General features: G+C 44.5%; 1 protein-coding gene across 1 annotated transcript; it reads left to right on the forward strand.

The window, feature by feature from the left end:
- The first annotated feature begins 7,804 nt into the window (after positions 1 to 7,804).
- Positions 7,805 to 15,733, forward strand: LOC122182285 (corticotropin releasing hormone binding protein). The gene is made up of 7 exons (XM_042875424.1): positions 7,805 to 7,885; positions 8,274 to 8,367; positions 8,855 to 9,012; positions 10,757 to 10,967; positions 12,101 to 12,249; positions 14,683 to 14,800; positions 15,576 to 15,733. Exons 1-7 carry the CDS (start codon positions 7,805 to 7,807, stop codon positions 15,731 to 15,733), a joined length of 969 nt encoding a protein of 322 aa, XP_042731358.1.
- The last annotated feature ends 3,792 nt before the right edge of the window (positions 15,734 to 19,525 follow it).

The raw sequence follows: 19,525 nt of genomic DNA on the forward strand, positions 1-19,525 counted from the left end.
AACTTCTGCAGATACATTAGAGAAGAAAGAACTCTTTTTAAGTACCAAATTCCAGCCACCTGCAACCAGTTGTGAAAGAGAGGCAGCTCCCGAGGCAGGGAGCTGCAGCTGCATCCACTTGTTTTTCCCTACCAAGTAGATTCTCAGCTGATGTAAAAAAACAAAGCCTACTGCACTTACTGGCATAATTTTGCAACAGCTGAGGACGTGCGCTTATGACTTCAAATTAGCCTTCAGTGGAAAGTTGTGCTTCTGTTAGCTGGTTGGCTAAATAAGGAGATGTCTATAAAACTGCAAGTGTTGCAGTAAAACAGCTGAGAGAAAACAAGAGCGGTTGCTTCTCAGATTGTAGGTACTTAGAGGGCAAGTAGGCAGAAGATGTTCCTGTAGTATGCCTGCTTTAAATTCTAGGCTGTCCTTGTAGGTCCTGATCATCTTCATGGGCTGCAGAGGAAATTGTCACAGCATAGCTCTCCACCTACCTGTGGAGTCTACCTTAAATCTCCTTGTTTAGGATGACGCTACACTCACATCTGTTTCATGAAAAATGCAATGTGGAAATGTGGACTACAGCTATGGCAAGAAGAACCTGCATATAGGACAAGCTGCAAAGAGCTGAAGAGCAGCTGGACCATCTGGAACGTTAAATGAGGCTGTGTTTTGGGAACTGAAAAATGGCCAAAAAATTGAGAATACTGCAGAAAAATGCATTTTCCCAGCTTTGGCTGTAGGCATAGAGTGGCAGCAGCAAATACGTCCATAAGTTGAGCAGAGTGTGGTTGGAGGAGATGCAGGGCAGGAGAACTTGGCCTTGTTAAACAGTTAGTGCTTTGACTAAGTGGAACTAAAGGGTTTTTTGGCTTTGCATTGGTGACCTATTCTGTAGTTGTGAATCAAAGAAAATTTCTGATATTTTTGGCATCCCAGTGAAAAGATTAATGGAAAGAAAAATCATCAGTCTTTCAAAGCCAAGTTTGACTTCTGCTTACAAGTCTAAAAACAGGTTGGCAGACTTGAGATGAAGGATGATTGTGAAACTTCTATGAAATGTTAAGGTATCTCCAGGCTTCTGGATGTTGAAGAGTGCTGACCAGGTGATCTAAAAATCACGTTGAATCATAGAATTATAGAATGATTTAGGTTGGAAGGGACCTTAAAGATTATCAAGCTCCTGCCATGGGCAGGGCTGCTATCCATCAGCTCAGGCTGCCCAGGACAATATGGCTTTGAACACCTCCAGGGACAGGGCATCCACAGCTTCTTTGGGCAGCTGTGCCAGCACCTCTTTGCACCTTTGTCTTACTGCAATCAAACTGTGTAAAGTCAGTTCCCCTCCTGCTTATCCCCTCCTTCAACTACTGGAAGGCTACACTGAGGGCTTCCTGGAGTCTTCACTTCTCCTAGCTAAACAAGCCCAGTTCCCTTAACCTTTCCTCATAGGAGAGGTGTTCCAGCCTGCTGACCTTCTTGGTGGCCCTCCTCTGGATCCGCTCCAAGAGCTCCTGTACTGGGGGCCCCAGGCCTGGACACAGTACTGCAGATGGGGCCTCACAAGAGCCAAGTATAGGGGAACAGTTAGCTCCCTCTGTCTGCTGGCCACCTTTCTTTTGATACAGACCAGCCCTTCAGTGTTTGTTTTTCTACGCTGACAAAAAACATTCTAGTATTTTCTACTAGGTGAAGGAATCTCGTACTTGTGACAAAGGGCTAAGCAGTAAGAGCAGTTGTGAGGATAAATACATCATTGCACTGGGCATCTCTTACCTGGCTCATATTCAGTAGTTGAACTGTATTCCACTCCAACATTTTGCTGAGTTTCACCTTAATACTTACAACTGCTGGAGCCTATTGTGCCTCCTTCTCTGGGTGAGACAGACTCAGCCAAGGAGACAGCTACTTCAGCTGAGAAGTATTCATCCTTGAATGGGAAAATTATCTTAACACATTTTGAAGGGGTTTTTGTCAGACAGGAAGTTTGTTCTTCACATTGATTCCCTTCTAACAGATCTTGTGAAGTGCTAAGAGATTTCAATACATCTGACAAATGCATTTTGTATACTAAAGTGATCTCAGCATTGAAAACAAAATGACAAATGTTCTGGTAATGCAGAGCAGAACTATGGGTTTGGGGAAGAGAAGTAGCAGTGGAGGACTCTGCAACATTGCCTGCTGTGCAGATCCCACGCATGACATTGCCTTCAAGTAATGTCTGGGTAGCTGTGTCCTGGGAAGGAGATGTCCTTCCGTGAGGACACTGGTTCTGATCTGGGCTGCGAGAGGTGAAGGCTGACTTAGCCCAGCACTGATCTGTTGAGACTCAGCCTTGGAGCTTCTAACAGGTCGCTTGTGCCAGAGCCACACTGAGACTCAACAGCTTGTTAAAGGTGACTTCCCAGGTGGGCAGATGGCCCACACCTCTCCTAATGCCAGAGCCACGTTCCATGGCTTCTCTCACCACCCGCCTCCCATAGCGCTTTTCTCCTTTCTGGTGAAAACTTTTCTCTTCTTGCACTTGTTAGCCCCGATGGCTTTGCGGAGATGCTGAGTTGAGTCACTGGCAGAGCTGGTAGTGATCATAACCCTCAGGGCAATCTCAGTGTCTGAATATAATATTTGCTTGATTATTTGTAACCTGCTAAACTGCGCGCTTCACAGTTCTTGCTTTTATTCAGTGCCATAAATAGTGTTAATGCAACACTTATCACCAAGCCTGCACAATGCTGATAGTCTTTCAGTTCATCAGTCACTTGCATTTGTCGTTTCTCTAAGCCACTCAACATGACAAATCACACATCTCTTGTGTCAAACTGCCCAGAGTTAACAAGCTATGCTTACTTCACCTGACAGAAAGTTCAGCTCTACTTAAAGCCATTACACACACAACTAATGGAAGTGTCATCACAGAGAGATGTGCGGCAAAACTCAGAAGAGCGGGTGGATTTTGCTCTATGGGCATACAGGGCTGGGGCCACAGATAGGGACAGGGGTCAGTGACAGACAGATCACTGCCTTCTGAGAGTTGATGAGTGCTAGGTTCAGCCTGGATCACGTGTTGTGGGAGACCTGCTGACCCCAAACCAAAGGTGGACTAAAGGAATAAAGCACAACACATCATCTTGGACTGGGTGCTTTTGGTACTGGGAATGTTTTCCTTCAGTTGTCATTGAAACTGTGGGTGGGTTTGTGTAAGATAATCACATCAGAACATTGATAGGGGCAAATTAATTACTTTAGTCACTTTTCCATTGTAGATCCACAGCCTCACTGCTTTAACAGTGTTTCCAGAATTATGCTGTTTTGTTCTATAGAATGGTCCTGGTCGATTGATATTCACTGTGGCAATGATCAAACTTCTAACTTATATGCCACAAGCAGTCTCCAAACATAGTCATGACCACAGCCACAGTGACAGTCCAAAGAAGCCTGGTAGTCATAGTTTGGTCACCCAAACAACAGGGAGTCTTGAGATGTTACTACACTGATTGTTTTTTGGGTACGAGTGATGGCTTCCCCTGACTGGGATCCACTGCAGTGGGGTGAGGTGGTGTGTACATGTGCTGGATGCACAGAGTGATCTGGCTCCAGGTCCTGACAATTAACTGACACTCACCTGCCTTGATAACACACAGTGTGGCATAAACTATTAGTAAAGAGGGGGCCTGGTGATTAGTGATGGGATGTGGTTGCAAAGTCTCCTTCTTTCTCCTCCTTTTCCTCCTCCTCCTCCCCAGCACCAGCGGGGGGGAGGTAGTAACATACTGAGGAGCGTAGGGCCGTGGAGACCCAGAAATATGAAAGTTTCCTTAGCTAGTGCAGTATTGCGAAGTATTCAGTAATGGTTTGTGAGTACTGAGTGACCTCAGTGTCACTTATGGTGACTTATGGAACGAGGGAAATGGACCAGAAGCAGGAGCTCCCTCAGGCTGTTAGAGTAGATGATCTCTTCCAACTGAACTTTGTCCTGTGCTGTTCTCTTGTATTCCATTCTATTTCGTTCCATTCCACTCTTGTTCCACAGTCTCTCAGGTTTTGAAGTAAAGTTTTTGTAAGTCTATATTAACAGCATGGTTTCCTAGTGATCTCTGCATCTGTAATTTGTCATACAACTTACCTTTGCTTCTTTTTGCATAGTATTTTTTTCAAAGCTGTAATTCATAAAATTTAGCAAGGACAAAACAGAAAATTTAGCCGTGGTAGCAGCATTTGTGACATTTCAGGGCCAGTAGATCTCTTTGCTTCCTTTATCCAGGCTAGCTAATCCCACTTACCAGGAGTAATAGGGTGAAGGAATTGTAGCCAGCTGAATGCCATACCTGTATAATCAAATGTAAATGACATGTAGCTTTCTGCCATCCCACAAAGACACAGGCCTTCATTTGGGATTGCTGCCATATGAGAAGCAGCAAGGGCTTGATAGTGCTACAGCTCCCAGACACCATGAATGAAAGAAAAAGCAACACTGTTAATGAATTCTGAATTAAAACAGGGATGAATGTAAGGGAAATGTATGTAACTTAGCACAGTGGCTAGCAGCTGGCACAGAAGGTACATGGGTTAGGCTGAGGCCTAACCAGAGGTCCTGCACTGTGCATCCCCCTGCATGCGTCTCTCCAGCCAGGCTGAGTGCTGGTGATTAACAGCACCAACAGCTGAGGATGGAGTGCCTGAGGCAGAAATTGTCTTTTACCGAAATTGGTGGTGAACCTTGCTGCTGCTCTTCCTGGGCCAAGAAACTGCCTGGTACAGACACAGAACAGCCCATGGGACATGCAATGGTCTGCCACTGGGATGCTCCCTACGATGTCTTTGCGAAGAAGTCTGTGTATAAATAAAAGGACTTTTCACGGAGATTCAGAAGGGAGCTATTTGAGGAGGTGGGGGCTCAAGGGACACTTCTGGAGAGCCAAAGCTCTGTGGTTCACAACACCCCATCACCCTTTGCACAGGGGAGGCAGCCCCAAGGAGTATCTACAGCTTTAGTGCCACTCACTGGATAGCTCGGTGCCAATAGCATTATCCACGGCCTCACTGTACAGTGGTGAGGAGAGCAAAACACATTGATCACCTGCACTACAGCACAGAGCATCACTTCATCTCCATGGGGGAGGGTAAACAGTGTTTAAACTACATTTTATTCTGCAGTATTTTCTGCATCTCTCACCACAGCAGGATCTCTCGTCTGAAGCTGCAGCTGACAAGACACCCACAGGCTCCTAGCATGACACATGGCAAGGGTTGGGGGGTCCCTTAAGCACTCCCACAACCCTTCTTCAGACACCAGAGCGATTCTGAAGCACCACAGCACAGGGCAGGTGATGTCCAACACGGAGTCCCAACACTGAGTCACAGCCATGGGTCTGGCTGATGTGATGGTGCCACAGTGAGACAGCTGCCAATAGCAGGGCCAGACCAGGAATGTGTCCTGTTGTATTGTCTTATTTGATGTTAACAACACGAAATTGTCCTGTGAAATGTTAATGTGACTCGACACAAGGAAAGAAAATTGAAACCCCCTCAATTGCCCGAGGTTTGTATCCCACTTAAATTGATTTTCCCTTCCAAAATGCTATAATGGACATTTTAAACCCTGTTTAAACTGTTGATTTTTCCTTGCTTTGTGAAGTGTAGTCACATTTCCTGGAGAGCTCAAGCTTATCCTTCACCACAGGCAGAGCTGAGACAAGAGTCTGCATGGGGGAGGGCAGACTCTGAGGGGAGGGGGTTGGGGAGGGCCAGGAGATGCACAGGAACCACAGAGCTGCCATGGGTCCCGGCTGGCAGCAGTTGTGCAGGAGACTCCTCACCTCTCTCAGCTCCCTGTTAGCTGGGGAATTATAGTCCCTGCACCTCACTTGCCAGCAGCTCACAGCCCAGGGTTGTCTGCTTTCCAGGGCATCCCTGCAGGTAGTGCTGACCCAGACCTCAGCTATGCATGGCTTTTGGTATGGTTTGTCTGAGCAGATGAGCTCGTAGGTGGATTATCAGACAGGCTGAGCTGCAGTGTCACCTATTCTTCCCTCTTTTTTACAGTCGAATTCACCCAAGCCTTCAGTAACAGGTGAAATTCTCACACAAGCAAGCACTCTCCCTCCTCAGTGGAGACCTTCAGTTCAGCAGCTGAGATCTGGGCTGGAGGTCAGCAGGGTCAGCCTGGACAGATGGGGGCTGGAAGGTGCCAAGTACCACAAGGTGAGTGATCTGGGTTCTTACAGGGCCGAAATAGAGCTCCGGACACCAACATCTAAGTGCTCTGGTCACACTTTTGATGTTTCCCGGAGTTGCTCCCACAAGCAAGCAGCAGGCTGCCCACTGTGCTGCGCTCCTGGCTTGCTTGCTTCACCTCTTCAGGATGCAAATGTACAGAGAAGGGCAGGAGGCTGAGCTGTCCTACAAGCTCCTCCTTGTCCTGTTCCCCGGGGCATGTCCCACACCGGTGCGACCTCAAGCATCCTCTGGTGGCTGGGGCTACACCCTGTGGCTTTCCAGCAAAACCTCAATTCCCCAGTAGATTTTAGGTTCTGAACTCCACTGGTGCTTCTGACAGTGCTTATCCCAAACCACAGGACTTAAACCATTCAAAGCAAGGACATGGAGATGAATTAATTCAGCCTCAATTCATTCTGCCATTGACTACTCTGTGCCCTAAGCAATTTTAACAACCTCTGTGCATCATAGTGCCAATGTTCTATAACATTTTCTGTTTCCTCAGCATGCTTTATGCTGTACAGAAGGGCTTCTAAGGAATACTATGGTTTATAGTGAACTACAAATGTAAGAATTATAGCAGAGTGAGGTCAAAGCGATAGGTATACAGACAAAATAAAATTTTATTATTATTATTTGATCAGCCAGTGGTGTGAATCAGCTGGCAAACGTTTCTGCTTACAAGCCTTATAAGTGAAAGCAGAAGCAGCAAAGCTAAAACTTTGGATGTTTGTGCCTTTTTTTTTTTTTTTTTTTTTCTTTCTTTTTTTTACTGAACCAAAGTTAGCTTTTAACAAAAAGTGTTCTCATGCTTAGTGCAGAAGATGTTAGCATGATACTGAGTTTGGTTATTGTACGTGGTTGTACAAGGCATGGGTGGATCACCTGAGGTCAGTAGTAAAAAGAACATGCCATAAAGCAAACCTCTGCTGAATTCACAATTTTCAGTACTCTGCAGAGTATAGATCTTCACCCCAGCTTCATTTTTTGAAGGTATTTCCTTGGTTTCCCTTTAGATCAGGAATGAGAAACAACTGTATCGGCCGTTCAGTGGGAAATCCCCTCTCCGGAGCTCCTAGGTTTCCTAATTCCAGTGAAAGCTGCGTCTGAGGGGGAGGCTGCTCGGTTTTCCCGTGTCCTTCCAGCAGACCCGTTGTGCGGGAGCAGGAAGACTTCGCTGGGGCAGCAGGAGGAGCCCCGGGTCCGGAGTGCCCCCGGAGCCAGCAGCGGGAGATGGGAGGGAGGGATGCTCCTCGCCTGTCCCTTTGCGCTTAGTGCCTGGAAATCTCCATGCCGAGCGGGGACGGGCTCTCCCCCCGAGAGCTCTGCAGCTCCGCCAGGCAGAGCCGTAGTACTGGCACTGACAGCGCGGGGAGCGAAGCGGGTGGGGTATTCGCGGCTCTGATTTGGACCCTCGTCATGCCCACGTACTGTGTCACTGCGAGAGGAATTCAGTTACCATGGTTTAACCTATCAGTACGGGAACCAAGTGCCTCCCCTCCCAACTGCTCTATAAAAAGAGTCTCTGAAGATGCCCCGGCGGCTCCTGACTGCCGGCTCCGAGCAGCAGGTGCTCAGCGCGCACGGAGGGGTTGCCGCTATGCCGTCTGCCTTCCAGCTGCAGTGCCACCTCGTCCTCATCCTGCTGGCAGCCTCCAAAGGCGACACCCGCTACCTCGAGGTGAGCAACGCGGAGAGCACACCTCGCTGCACTTCTCCACTCTCTGCTAACTTTATCCACAGCCTCGTGCTTTGCTTTCCTCTGTTGCTATTCCCACTGCCCCTGGACAAAAGACTGACATTAACACACACCCCTGCATTTTCATTCATTTACCTGTCCTTTTCTCGACCTTGTGCTTTTGGCTAAGGAACCAAGTCTCAGTGTGTGGGGCTCACCTCTCAGAGGCCGGGTTACTCCTCACTGCAGCAGCTCCCAAATGTTAGCAGCTGTTAGCAGCTGTACCCCTTCTGGAGCAGGGACGTGATCTGTCCACATCTGCTCTGGAGAGCTGCAGGGGGGGGGGCTGCATTTTGTGTTGTCCCATCTTCTTCCCACCATCTCCCCGCAGGTGAGGGATGCTGGTGAAGATGAGCCCTTCCTGCTCCTCAGCGAAGACCTGAAGCGGGAGCTGTCTGCAGGACACATCTACCGGCGGTCTCTGCGTGAGTTATCTCTGATGGTGGGAAGGGAAGGGTGCAGAGGGAGCTTGCAGCTCTTCAGGAGCGATGGGGCCGAGGGGAGAAGGGTAGAGTGTTATAATTTCGGAAAGCTGAGTCAGGGATCTCAGAGCAGGGCTCTGAGCAGGGCTAGGGCCAGGGCTGCGGTCTCATCAATGGGAGGGTATTACACTCACAGCCCCAGGCAGAAATCAGCTCCAGCAGATGGGGTGGGTGGAGAAGCTGCGATGAGTGAGGAATCTGAGGGAAGTCAGGGTCTGCACACCTGTGTGCATGCACAGCAGTAATTTTGCACCCCGATGCGTTGACGTGTCACACCAGTGAGCATCCCCTGGAGCTCAGCAGCTTTTGGGTTCACCCGTGACCCCCTCCTCCCCGCTGCTGGATCTATCCCTGCTGTCCCCATGCCTGACAGCAGGCACTGGCTGTGTGCTGCCTGCAGGCAGAGCAGAGCCCGGCCCTGTCTCTGCAGGCTGCATTGACATGCTGAGCATTGAGGGGCAGTTCACCTTTACTGCCGATCAGCCCCAGTTGCACTGCGCCACATTCTTCATCGGTGAACCTGAGGAGCTCCTCACCATTGAATATGACTTTGTGAATATCGACTGCCAAGGAGGTGACTTCCTGAAGGTAGGGAGCTGCTGTTTGTCTCCATCCCTGCTCTGGATACTGGGTGCTGGCTGTGTATGGTAAGGGTATGTGTATGGGTATGGTAAGGCAGCGCACATGCATGAGTGCCTGTGTGCGCACAGAGCTTTTAAAAAGCATTTGTGACTGACTGAGAAGTTGAATTTGCACAAGCTAAGGCTCTTGACCCACTAGAAGGCTGTTCTCATTGCTTGTGTTATCCCACAAGCCGTGCAAGCACTGATGATGCGCTCTCTGCTGTTATTGAGCCAGGATCTCCATGCTCAGGGCACTGGTTAGTTAGGATGCGGATATTTGCAGGAAGGATTTTCAAATGACCCTGCCAGAGGTTTTCAGAACACTTGTTCTGACTCAGTGGGAGGTTTGTGACAAAGAGCAATTCATACTCGAGAACAGGAAAACTTTGCTGAAGCATTCTTCTAGCAGACAGAAGAGTTGGATGAGATCTGAAGTCAGTTGTGGAGGTGAGGGCGGGCAGGAGAGCATCTGTTTTCTCCTCTGTCACCGTGTTGCACTCTGAACACAGCACTGAGCTCTGTGTGCAGCAGCAGGCTGAGCTGCTGTGGAGCCCTGTCTCTCTGCTCCTTGCTGGGGTTTCCCCAGATGTTGCTGCAGGCTGTCTCAGCCTTCTGTGCGCTCAAGTACCTCAAACTCAGAGTTGTTTTCAAAAGCTGGGCAAACACCAAGTGATCTCCAGGGCTTTGTAATAGTTTCCTTCCTTTGATTATTGTGTCCCCAGTTCAATCATTATGCTGCGGTATTTCTACAGGTAGCTTTTCTCTGATGTAATCTGAGCAGCTGCTTCACAAGACTTCCAAAAATTTTCAGTACCACCAAATTGGGAGACCAAGTCCTGCAGCTCTGCCATCAAAGCATCCCATGCATATTCACAGAATTACTCACCATATCAGTTGCAGGATCTGCTCCTCAGATGCTTGAAATGTTAGAAAGGAGCGCAGATGGAGTTGCTGGGTAGGAGAGGGAAACAAGAGGAAGGTAACTTCATGGCTGTGCTGGAGTTAATAGCTTTCGTTTCTGACACATTTCTCTGCTCATGGGAAGGGCAATCTTTTTGCTATTTTTATTGTGGGGGAAAGATTTGTAGACAGTGCCGATTAATTTCTTGCCAAGTAGGCAGAGTTGGTGCTGCATTCCACTGGCTAGAGTCTACTCAAAGAAAAGACACAGGAGAGTGTGCCAAAAATTCCTCCCCAGAGCTTCATTGTGCTTCTGGGCTGAAATGAATGAGGCCCCTGGGCTCGTTAAAGATAAGCTGAAGATACAGATAGTGGAAAACTACAGGCCAGGTCAGTGGACCTAGCGGTCAAGGCACAAGAAGACAACTTTCTTTGATGTGGCTTTCACATCAGGTTGGCCAGAAGCCAGTTTTAGTAGCAATGGAATTGCTATACTAATGAATCCAGAATCTGATATCAATTTGATGGTGTTAAAGCAAAAAGAACTGTTTCCATCAAAGATACGTCACCAAAACAGTCATTTGAAGGAAATAAAAGCAAAATTAGGATTTATACCTGTTCTATTCCTAAGTATTGACTGAAGCTTGGATTAAATGCTAGGGAGTATATAAACAGAATTTTTGGTTTTATTTGGAGGCTCTGAATTGGCCATCAAATGTCAAAGCAGTGCCCACAATACTTTACGCTTCTCTTCTCTGCTGGCAGGATGATACACAAAAGTCCTGGTTACAATTGTTGAACCCCTGCAGGTTTTTGATGGCTGGATACTCAAAGGAGAGAAGTTTCCTAGCTCCTTGGACCATCCCCTCCCCACTTCCCAAAGGTACACAGACTTCTGTGAGAGTGGTGCTGTCCAGAGGAGCATCAGGTCATCACAGAATGTGGCAATGATCTTCTTCAGGATTCACCACCCAGGCAATGGATTTACGATCACAGTCAAGAAGAGTGCCAACCTCTTCCGTAAGTCTGATTTTGTGTTACCAAGTGGCTTGCAGTTTTGGTAGGAAGCAGAACAATAGTGTCTGTTGGTACTGAATTCTCTGATATTGTCTGCACTGACACAGTTCTGGTGAGTTTTTCCTGAGTGTCTGATTGTTTCAGTGTACATCTGTGCAGGAGAGAGAAAAATAACAAAGTACGGAAGAGCACTTGAGCATTGCTTCTGTTTTAGAATAAGAAGGATCTTTCAAAGCAGATGTCTCATATTGAACACTGTTACATCTTATGATGTCTGGTTTGAGCAAGTAGTATTAAACCAGAGATTTTAATCTTAGCAACTTCTGAATATGAGTGAACAACAAGGAAAAAGTATTTGAAAAAATTCAACAGTACATTTAGTATACAGAATGGTGATGTGAGAAGTGTTGTGTGACTCCAAGAGTCTAGTTGTAAGTTATTTCCCTATGTCTACGAGCTGCCAGGGCACAAATAATGGTCACTTGCATCATTTTTCCAAAAGTGGTAGTGATGCAAACAACAAGTCTGAGCTGTTAAACTTTAAGACAAAATCGGTCTGTGCTGTTCTGGTTCCACAGAAGAGTTTGGGTTGGAAGGAACCCTCAAAGGCCGTCTAATCCAACTGCCCTGCAGTATACAGGGACAACTACAGGTAGATCAAGCTGCTCAGAGACCCACCCAGCCTGACTGTGTATCTCCAGGGACAGGGTGTTTCAATGGGATATGTCACAGGGTAAGGAAACACCGCTATGAGGAGCAAGATAGGACCTGTGGTTTGCTGGCAGTATCAGGTGATAACAAGTGAAAACAAATGAAAGCCTTGCATACATGTTTACCGTTCTTCAAAGTGGCAAAAAGTAGCTGATGTGTGCATCTGGGGCGCGTGCTCTCCCATGGACAGCTCATCCCAAAACTCTGCCAGACCTGATACTATGCCGTAACCAGTGGATGGAGAATTTCTAAGGAACAGACGCTCTTCAAGAAAACCTAAAAATACCACGTGTGTTTTTCAGCATCTGTCTTCAACTCTCAGCTGTTAAACTGTGTTTTTTGTAATTTCTAGAAGTACATGATTTTACTACATGTGGTCAGTAATGACAATACAACTAACTCATGTACTTTCTCCTGTGCTCCAGCTTGCAATGTCATCTCTCAGACCCCCTCAGGAAGGTTTACCATGGTCATTCCTCATCAACACAGAAACTGCAGTTTTTCTATAATTTACCCAGTGGTGATAAAAATCTCCGATCTCATCCTGGGACACTTAAACGGCCTCTTTTTAAAGGTGAGTTTTTTGTTAGCTGACGAATAACTGCTACGTGCAGTTTTCTTGGTGGGCTGAAATAGGGGTGGCCACAGCGCTGGCTGTTGACAGTGTGTGTGCTCCAGAGCAGTGTGTGCTCAGCCTGAGAGCTGGGCCCCCAGAGACCAAAGCTGGGTCTGTCTGTTGCCTCTGTAATGTTGCAGAGACAAAACAACAGTGCAAAGTGCCATTAAGACATGTAAATATTTTGTACTTTAAAAAGGGTAAGAATTACATTAGAAATAAAGGAGTGCTCTGCCAGAGTTGTCTGCCTGCATTTAAACTTATCTAAGAAGTACATAAGTTGCTCCAAAAGTTATGTCTCCCATGTATTTCTATGGAAACTACAACAGATACAAAACACACTCTACAAAACGTAACTCTATTCAGTAGAGAAAATTCTCAGCTACAGAATACCCAACATAGTCACCAGTGTTGGCCAGTTCATGGGGATGAGTTGAGATTCTCTTAATTTCATGATGTGACAGTGTGTATAGACATTTGTATGTGTTTAACTTTCATGCCACTGTTGCCACTGCTGCAACACACTGCCTTGCTGTTCAGGCTCCATAAACATTCAGCAAGCATCAGTGAATGTCAGTGGGTGCTATTTTTCTGTGTGGAGGAACTCAGTGCCCCACCTTTACTTCATGTTCATTTCCATGGGAGACACCATTTTGCCTTTCTGTTGCCACCTGTCGTACAGCAACAAAACATAATGGAATATTGGTGGGAAGGTTCAGCCTCCACTGCCGTTCCACCAACAGCTGCCTCTGTCATTGTGGGACAGCATCGTAAGGTAGGAGACATTACTTTTGGAACAGTTCTCATAGCAAGCACTCTGAACAGAGAGGAGACATGGATTATGCAGCAAAATATTATCAGTGGAAATCCAGCTACATTTGGCTGATCCTCTGCTCATTGTGCTGAGCATCCCCTGGTCCATGTGCTCTGGCACACATCATTTGGTGCTCTGTGATGACCAGGAAGAGAGGACAAGAGATGCTGGTGTCATCCTGTGCTTGGAAGGTCTAAAAAGGTGCAGGTAGCAACATGTCCATGCAACAGAGGGAAAACAGCAAGGATGTTTGTCTTCTGCTGCCAGTGAGACCGTAGCCTCAGTCCTCCCTGAGGCTTGCCAACATCTAAGCAGCAGTCAGGGCCCATGACCATCGTGGCATTGTGGCAAGGTGCTAGCAGGAGACAGGGCATGAAAAGGTACGCATAGAGGAAGCAGGTTGGTGAATGGGCAGACAAGAACCAGTGGCAGTGTCTCTGTCAGTGGAAAATATGAGCTCATTCGTTTTTGATTTTGAGGGGTTTGCCTCAAAGAAAAGTTTTAAAGAGTTTAGAGTAAAATGAAGACACAGCTATTTGGTTTTGTACCCCAGCATGTGTGTATGCTACCCCAGCATGAAGGACAGCATGAATGACAGTGCTAAGAGTATTTTTATTAAGGTAAGGAATACATGATAAATGTTAGCCACACATACTGATTGGCAGTATGTGCCAATCATTAGCAAGATTAGCAAGAGCTGATCTGCTGATGCTGCAGAAAAAGAAAACAAAAAATGAAGAAACAATTTATTAACAGTATCCAGGCTTCAAAACTAGGGTAGAAAGAGTAACTTGCACCTAAGCTGATAGAGGAAGAGGAGAAGTTAGGAGCATCTCAAAAGTCTGATAGCAAGGCCTAAGACTCAGGAAGAAAAAATCACAACCCTGGTGGAGGCTGGAGAGCTCTGGAACGGCACTGGGCAGAAGCAAGGAGCTTTTAAGTGATGTTTAAATCTCACTTGTACAGTGAAGGAGAATAAGAAGTGTTAAGAAGTGATCAATGAAATGGCAGAGTAGATAGGAAGAGATCAGGAACAAGGCTCAGCAGTTCTGTGCCTTGACCAGCTTGCAGTGCTGGAGACAGGCTGCTGACCAGACAGTGGGAATTTGGTTTGCAGCGTGGTGCCTGTGAACAAAACCAGCCACAACTTGTTGGCTTCAGCTGCCCTTTGTCATCTCTTTGCCTTACATGCTGCTTTCACAAGGATGCTTAAGATAGAGAGGAGATAATTCACTTCATGCCAGCTGGGTGTGGGCACATGTGCAGCACTGACTCTGTTCATCTGGTTAAGGTTTGAGCACCCAGGATTAGGTTGCTTACCTGTGCTGGGAGCAATTGGATCAACATCTTAACTACATGCCAGTGATTTTTCAAAGCCTGCTTAGGTCTTTATTTGGAGTTTTTTCAAGAAATTAATTTATAAACGTCAAATTGAAATCCTATTGCTTGAACAGCCTAATTTTTAACAGGCTTGAGCATAAAGTACTTCTGAATCCTGGTGTTGACTGCAGTCCTGTCTACAGAATTGTTGTTTTCATCAAAACATGGCAAGTAATTTTTATTTTCTGTCTTCTTAGAATCCATCAGTGGGCTGTGCAGGAGTGGGGGACTTTGTGGAGCTGTTAGGAGGTACTGGCTTAGACCCATCCAAGATGTTTCCACTGGCTGACCTCTGTCATTCCTTTCATGGGTCTGGTGAGAGCTCCTCCTTCCTCATCCCCCTCTACAAATGAACATGTAACCGGAGGGGCCATGCACAGCTCTCCTAAGACAGGTTTCCTTCAGACAGGTGAACCTGACACGTAGCAAAACATGAGAGCCAGCATCCAGGGGCATAATGCAGCACACCCATAAACAGCTCTATTTGCCCCTGCAGGAATTATGATAATAAGATTAAGCTACGCATATTTTTAAAATACTTATGACGAATATGATTATTAATGTCAACAGACAAGCCTGGAAATTCGTAATAAATGCAGGCAGAGTTGTTACAATTCAGCTATGGCATTTAAACTGCTTTCCTGGCAGTGTAAAGGAAGGGGAATCACACTTCAACAGTCTGGGTGCTTCCAGCGTTGTGATGTAGTTAGTTTTGGAAATCTCCAGAGCAGGATGTCTTTACCCCTTACCTTCGACTTCTAGTATCCAACTGCAGCAAGTGCAAGCACACACCATCCTCTGTGTCCTATAAATGCATGACTGTAGGTGGGTGGGAGGGTGAGCAGCATCTGCCAGAGTAAAGGCTGCAGCACCTGATGAAATACCAAGACTGTTACAAAGGAAGACTAACAAATGTAAAATAAGGTATTTAGTCAGCAATACCAATGCTAGCCAGTCGTTGCTATGCTAAAATATTATTTGTTTCTTTGTTTCTATTATTAGCTTATAATTCTCAGTGCAACAGACCATTTTTCTCTCTCTCTCATATAATTTTATCATAATGTCTTCTCTCTGTTTTTTCCCTAATTAGCCCAAATGAAGGTTGGTTGTGACAATACTGTGCTAAGGATGGTCTCCAGTGGCAAACACATCAATCGTGTGACATTTGAGTATTATCAACTTGATCTGCAGGAAATAGAAAACAGGAAGGAGAATAGCATTGAAGAATTCTGCTTCCCTGGTATCTGAAAAAGCAGACAACACATTTTCATGTTGCTAATCATAATAATGTTCTGGCAAATAAAAAAAAATGTAATTTTTCCTTTAACCAGCTGTTGGTTTCAAGCCTTTCTACGGTGCAAGCATTTTATTTTATTTTCTTCTTCATATAAATCAATCGTTCATATGAGCAAGGAGGAAAAAGCATATTTTTCTTCATTACTACAATTATTTTCTGCAGTATTTAAAATCACATACTACACCCCAAATCAATAACAAGAACAGAAGGCTAAGTTTCCAGCACATGTATTATTAGGGCAACAGACACAATATGTGTATCCAGTCAGAGCACATAAAAAAAACAACAGTATGTGTAAACTTACTGCAGAAGCTTTATCCTTTTATATCAAGAATGAACAAAAATATAAGGTGGTTGAATACATTTCCAGTTCTGTAGCAGGAAATCCAACATTAATGTGTGTAAAAATGACTTGTTTGTTTATGAATATAAATGTACTATTTAATGACTTGTTTTTAATAAAAATTTATGGCATGGGTATTTCCTTACGTGAATCCAAACATGAATAAATAAATTCAAAGAGTTGGCAAAACATTATCAGGTTGTATTTTTCTGAAAAGCTCTTTTAACACTCTGGTTAAACTTCTTAGGTCTTATACAGTTTTCTGGAAATGATGATTGTGAGCATACGTAGCTGTAAAACTGTGCAGTATTAAAGTGACATTATGGGCAGAGCTTTGGTTTGCCGATTTCCATACCCATTCAGGTGCAGTAGGTGCCAGCTGTTCACTTTTATGATGTTTTTAGTCAAGTGTCCAGTAGACCCATGGAGGCAAGTTATTTTTCCAGACTTTTGCTGATCTCTAAGAGGAGTATAGGCCTGGTGAGCTCTAGGAAGCACAGCGGAGGACCAGGGCTTTGAGCTTGGAAGCATTAAGATGGATTTGCATGCTTTTTGGAGGTGCTACCTTGCAAACACTGGGGTCAACAATTCCTTCTTTGATGTTCAATCATAACAAACACTGATTGATCCAGTTGCGTGCCTGAAACCTTCAGAGCTGATCTGTGGTTCTTTATCTTACGTTTGGTCACCAAAAATCAAGTGTCTTGAGTATTCAGCAGCTGTGTAGTTATTTCCTTTGCTCCAGCAGAAGTGGGTGAAAACCTCAGGATGCCTTAGGCTTTCCCTTGGTAGAGTTTTGTGAACTCAGCTCTGGATATTAGCTAACTTAATAAAAGAGGTTATTAACCATCTTACTAACAGATGGATGGCAGCATGGTCAGACTTGGGTGAGTGTGTCAACACTGCTCGACTGTGCTAATGGAAGAGATTATGTGGCTATTTTAGGTTTTTATCCCAAAATCAGACAAAACCTTTTGAAATTTCCAGCAGCTTAAAGAGAAAAGCACTCCTCAGGGAGGGCCCAGGACCTGCAGCGCTGAAGCCATACTGCTGCTGGCTACTCCAAGGAACGGAGACCCTCGCTTGTGCCCTGGGACAAGGGCTCTGGGCCACCATGTCACTGCTCCATCCCCATCTGACCCTCCACAGGTCTCCTGGGCCCCCACTGTGGTGCTAACTGAAAGGAAGGAGAGCAGGGGCTTTAAAGTATTGCTCCTTGGTTTCTGAAGAATACTCAGTAAGGAGGAGATGAGAACACAATGACAGACTTCAGGTCAGTCAGTTCAGGACTAGATCACTGATGGAATAAACTCACCACCTCTTGCTTAATTTTGCTGAATTGTGGAATTTTCCATCTTTCAGTTTTGTTTGATTTTTTTCCCCAATATTAACACAACTTAATTACCTCCAAAACAGAAAATCTTGATAGTAAAGACACTTAATGCTTAGAGATTGAAGATTTTTCTTTCTGAGGTGTAGAGCAGTTGTTTCTATTACTAAGAAAACTTACCATTATAGATAGAGGAGAATGAAAACCAAAACTCTGTGGTTGACAACATAATCTATTGCTTTTACTGTGTATGTACTATTCAAGTATGTGGTGGTGCTGGAACAAGCAGTAACTTTACCTGTTCTTTTCAATCCATATAAGTCTGAACACCATCTATCATATCACTCCACTATGTTGTATGTCTTGAATAAAAGATAGACCCCACCCAGCTAGTAGACCTTTGGTCTGTGTTCTAAGCTCTATTTCATGTACAAAATCAATACTTACTTCAACCCATGCCCTTGTATTTATGGAAGCCTCTGTCACTTCAGCAACTGCAGAACTTCAGTCTTCAGAAATCAACTTACAGATGTCAACTGTCACAAATCCTCCCAGGCTTAGTTCTAGAGAAGTGGGAATGCATGGATTCTCTTCAATGAAAAAAAAAAAAAAAAAAGATACTTGAAATTTACAGGATTAAAAAAAAAACACACAGAAAAGACAGTGTAAGATACATATGAGTAACATGAATATATGTTGAAAAGATAAAAAAGAAAACATTGGTTAACAAGCTGTGCGCTTACAAGAGCTGGAATACCTCCTAACAATAAAATAAAATAAAATAAAATAAAATAAAATAAAATAAAATAAAATAAAATAAAATAAAATAAAAAAAAATAAAAAAAAATGAAATAAAATAAATCAAGCTCCTAACAATACAAATTGAACAAAAGTCTTTGAAGGGGTGTTGTATGTAAATATTGGCTTTGAGAAGTATTTCTATCTCCAGGAATTAAGTATTCTGACATCTTACATTGTAGGCAAAATAATCAAAACTTGCAATTAACATCAAAACACACAAAATTGTTGGGAGATGTGATTTACTAGTTTAGAGCAGACACTGATGTCCAAGACTGAAACACTTTTCACCATGTTTTCAATTTGACATCACTAGTGGTGTCCCCCTAGAAGTGGTAGCTTAATAATGCACTACATAGGAGTGCCTTTACAGGTTTGCATGGAAAACTACTGAACTTGAGCTGACGGGTTGACAATGACTGAAAAATTCTTCAGCACCACAGGACCTGCAGAGAAACCTAACCTTTGTTATTTACGTTGTTATTGTTATTATTTGTTATTGATGGGGAAAGGGAAAAAATCAATAATTACTACTGGAATCTCAACCATAAAAAACAGCAACATAAAGGAAATGATTCAACTCTCACATTTCTGTAGCAACATGAAATCCATGGTGGCTACTCAGAAAGAATTGCCCAGACAGTGGCTAAATTTCCCATCTTAAATAAGATTTAATGATTAAAAGTCTTGTATTTAAAGACCACACGATATATCTTTCACTTCAATGAAATAGATTAATAACAATTGCAGAGGTGTAAAGAACTGTGGTAATCCTTTGCTGTTAAAATTACCCAGAAGAGAAGATGGAAATGTCCTGGAGATAGTGGTAAGGCAACTAGAGCACCTGCCCTTACAGCAGTGCTGCCTTGCCTTTGTAAGGATCAGTCAGCCAAAACAACTTTTGTTGCAAGGCTTCTGGCAATAGAAGGGAAATGTTTTCATGGGACCTGCCAGCAGCAGATAACAGCTTGATATAGACTTATTCAAGTATTTTTTGGTCTATAACAGAAAGAAAACTCTTCAGGAACAAAGGTGATTCTTCACAGGTGAAGGGTAGGTATATTTTAAAAATTTATTTAGAATTACTTCTTTTGGAGGTAAAAGCACCACAGAATGTTTATAATTTAAGAAGACTGAAGATCATGAGACTTTTCAGTGATTTCCTGCCTTGTGAGGTGACCTCGTTTTTTTTGCCAACGAAACAGTGAAAAAACTTAGAAATTCTTCTGCAGTAATGTGCAACGCCCTGTAATGATGTATAATAGCTCTTGT

Source organism: Lagopus leucura, unplaced genomic scaffold (assembly GCF_019238085.1).
Source record: "Lagopus leucura isolate 7727_CA_CO unplaced genomic scaffold, USGS_WTPT01 Super-Scaffold_100014, whole genome shotgun sequence".
Taxonomy (NCBI): Eukaryota; Metazoa; Chordata; class Aves; order Galliformes; family Phasianidae; genus Lagopus; species Lagopus leucura.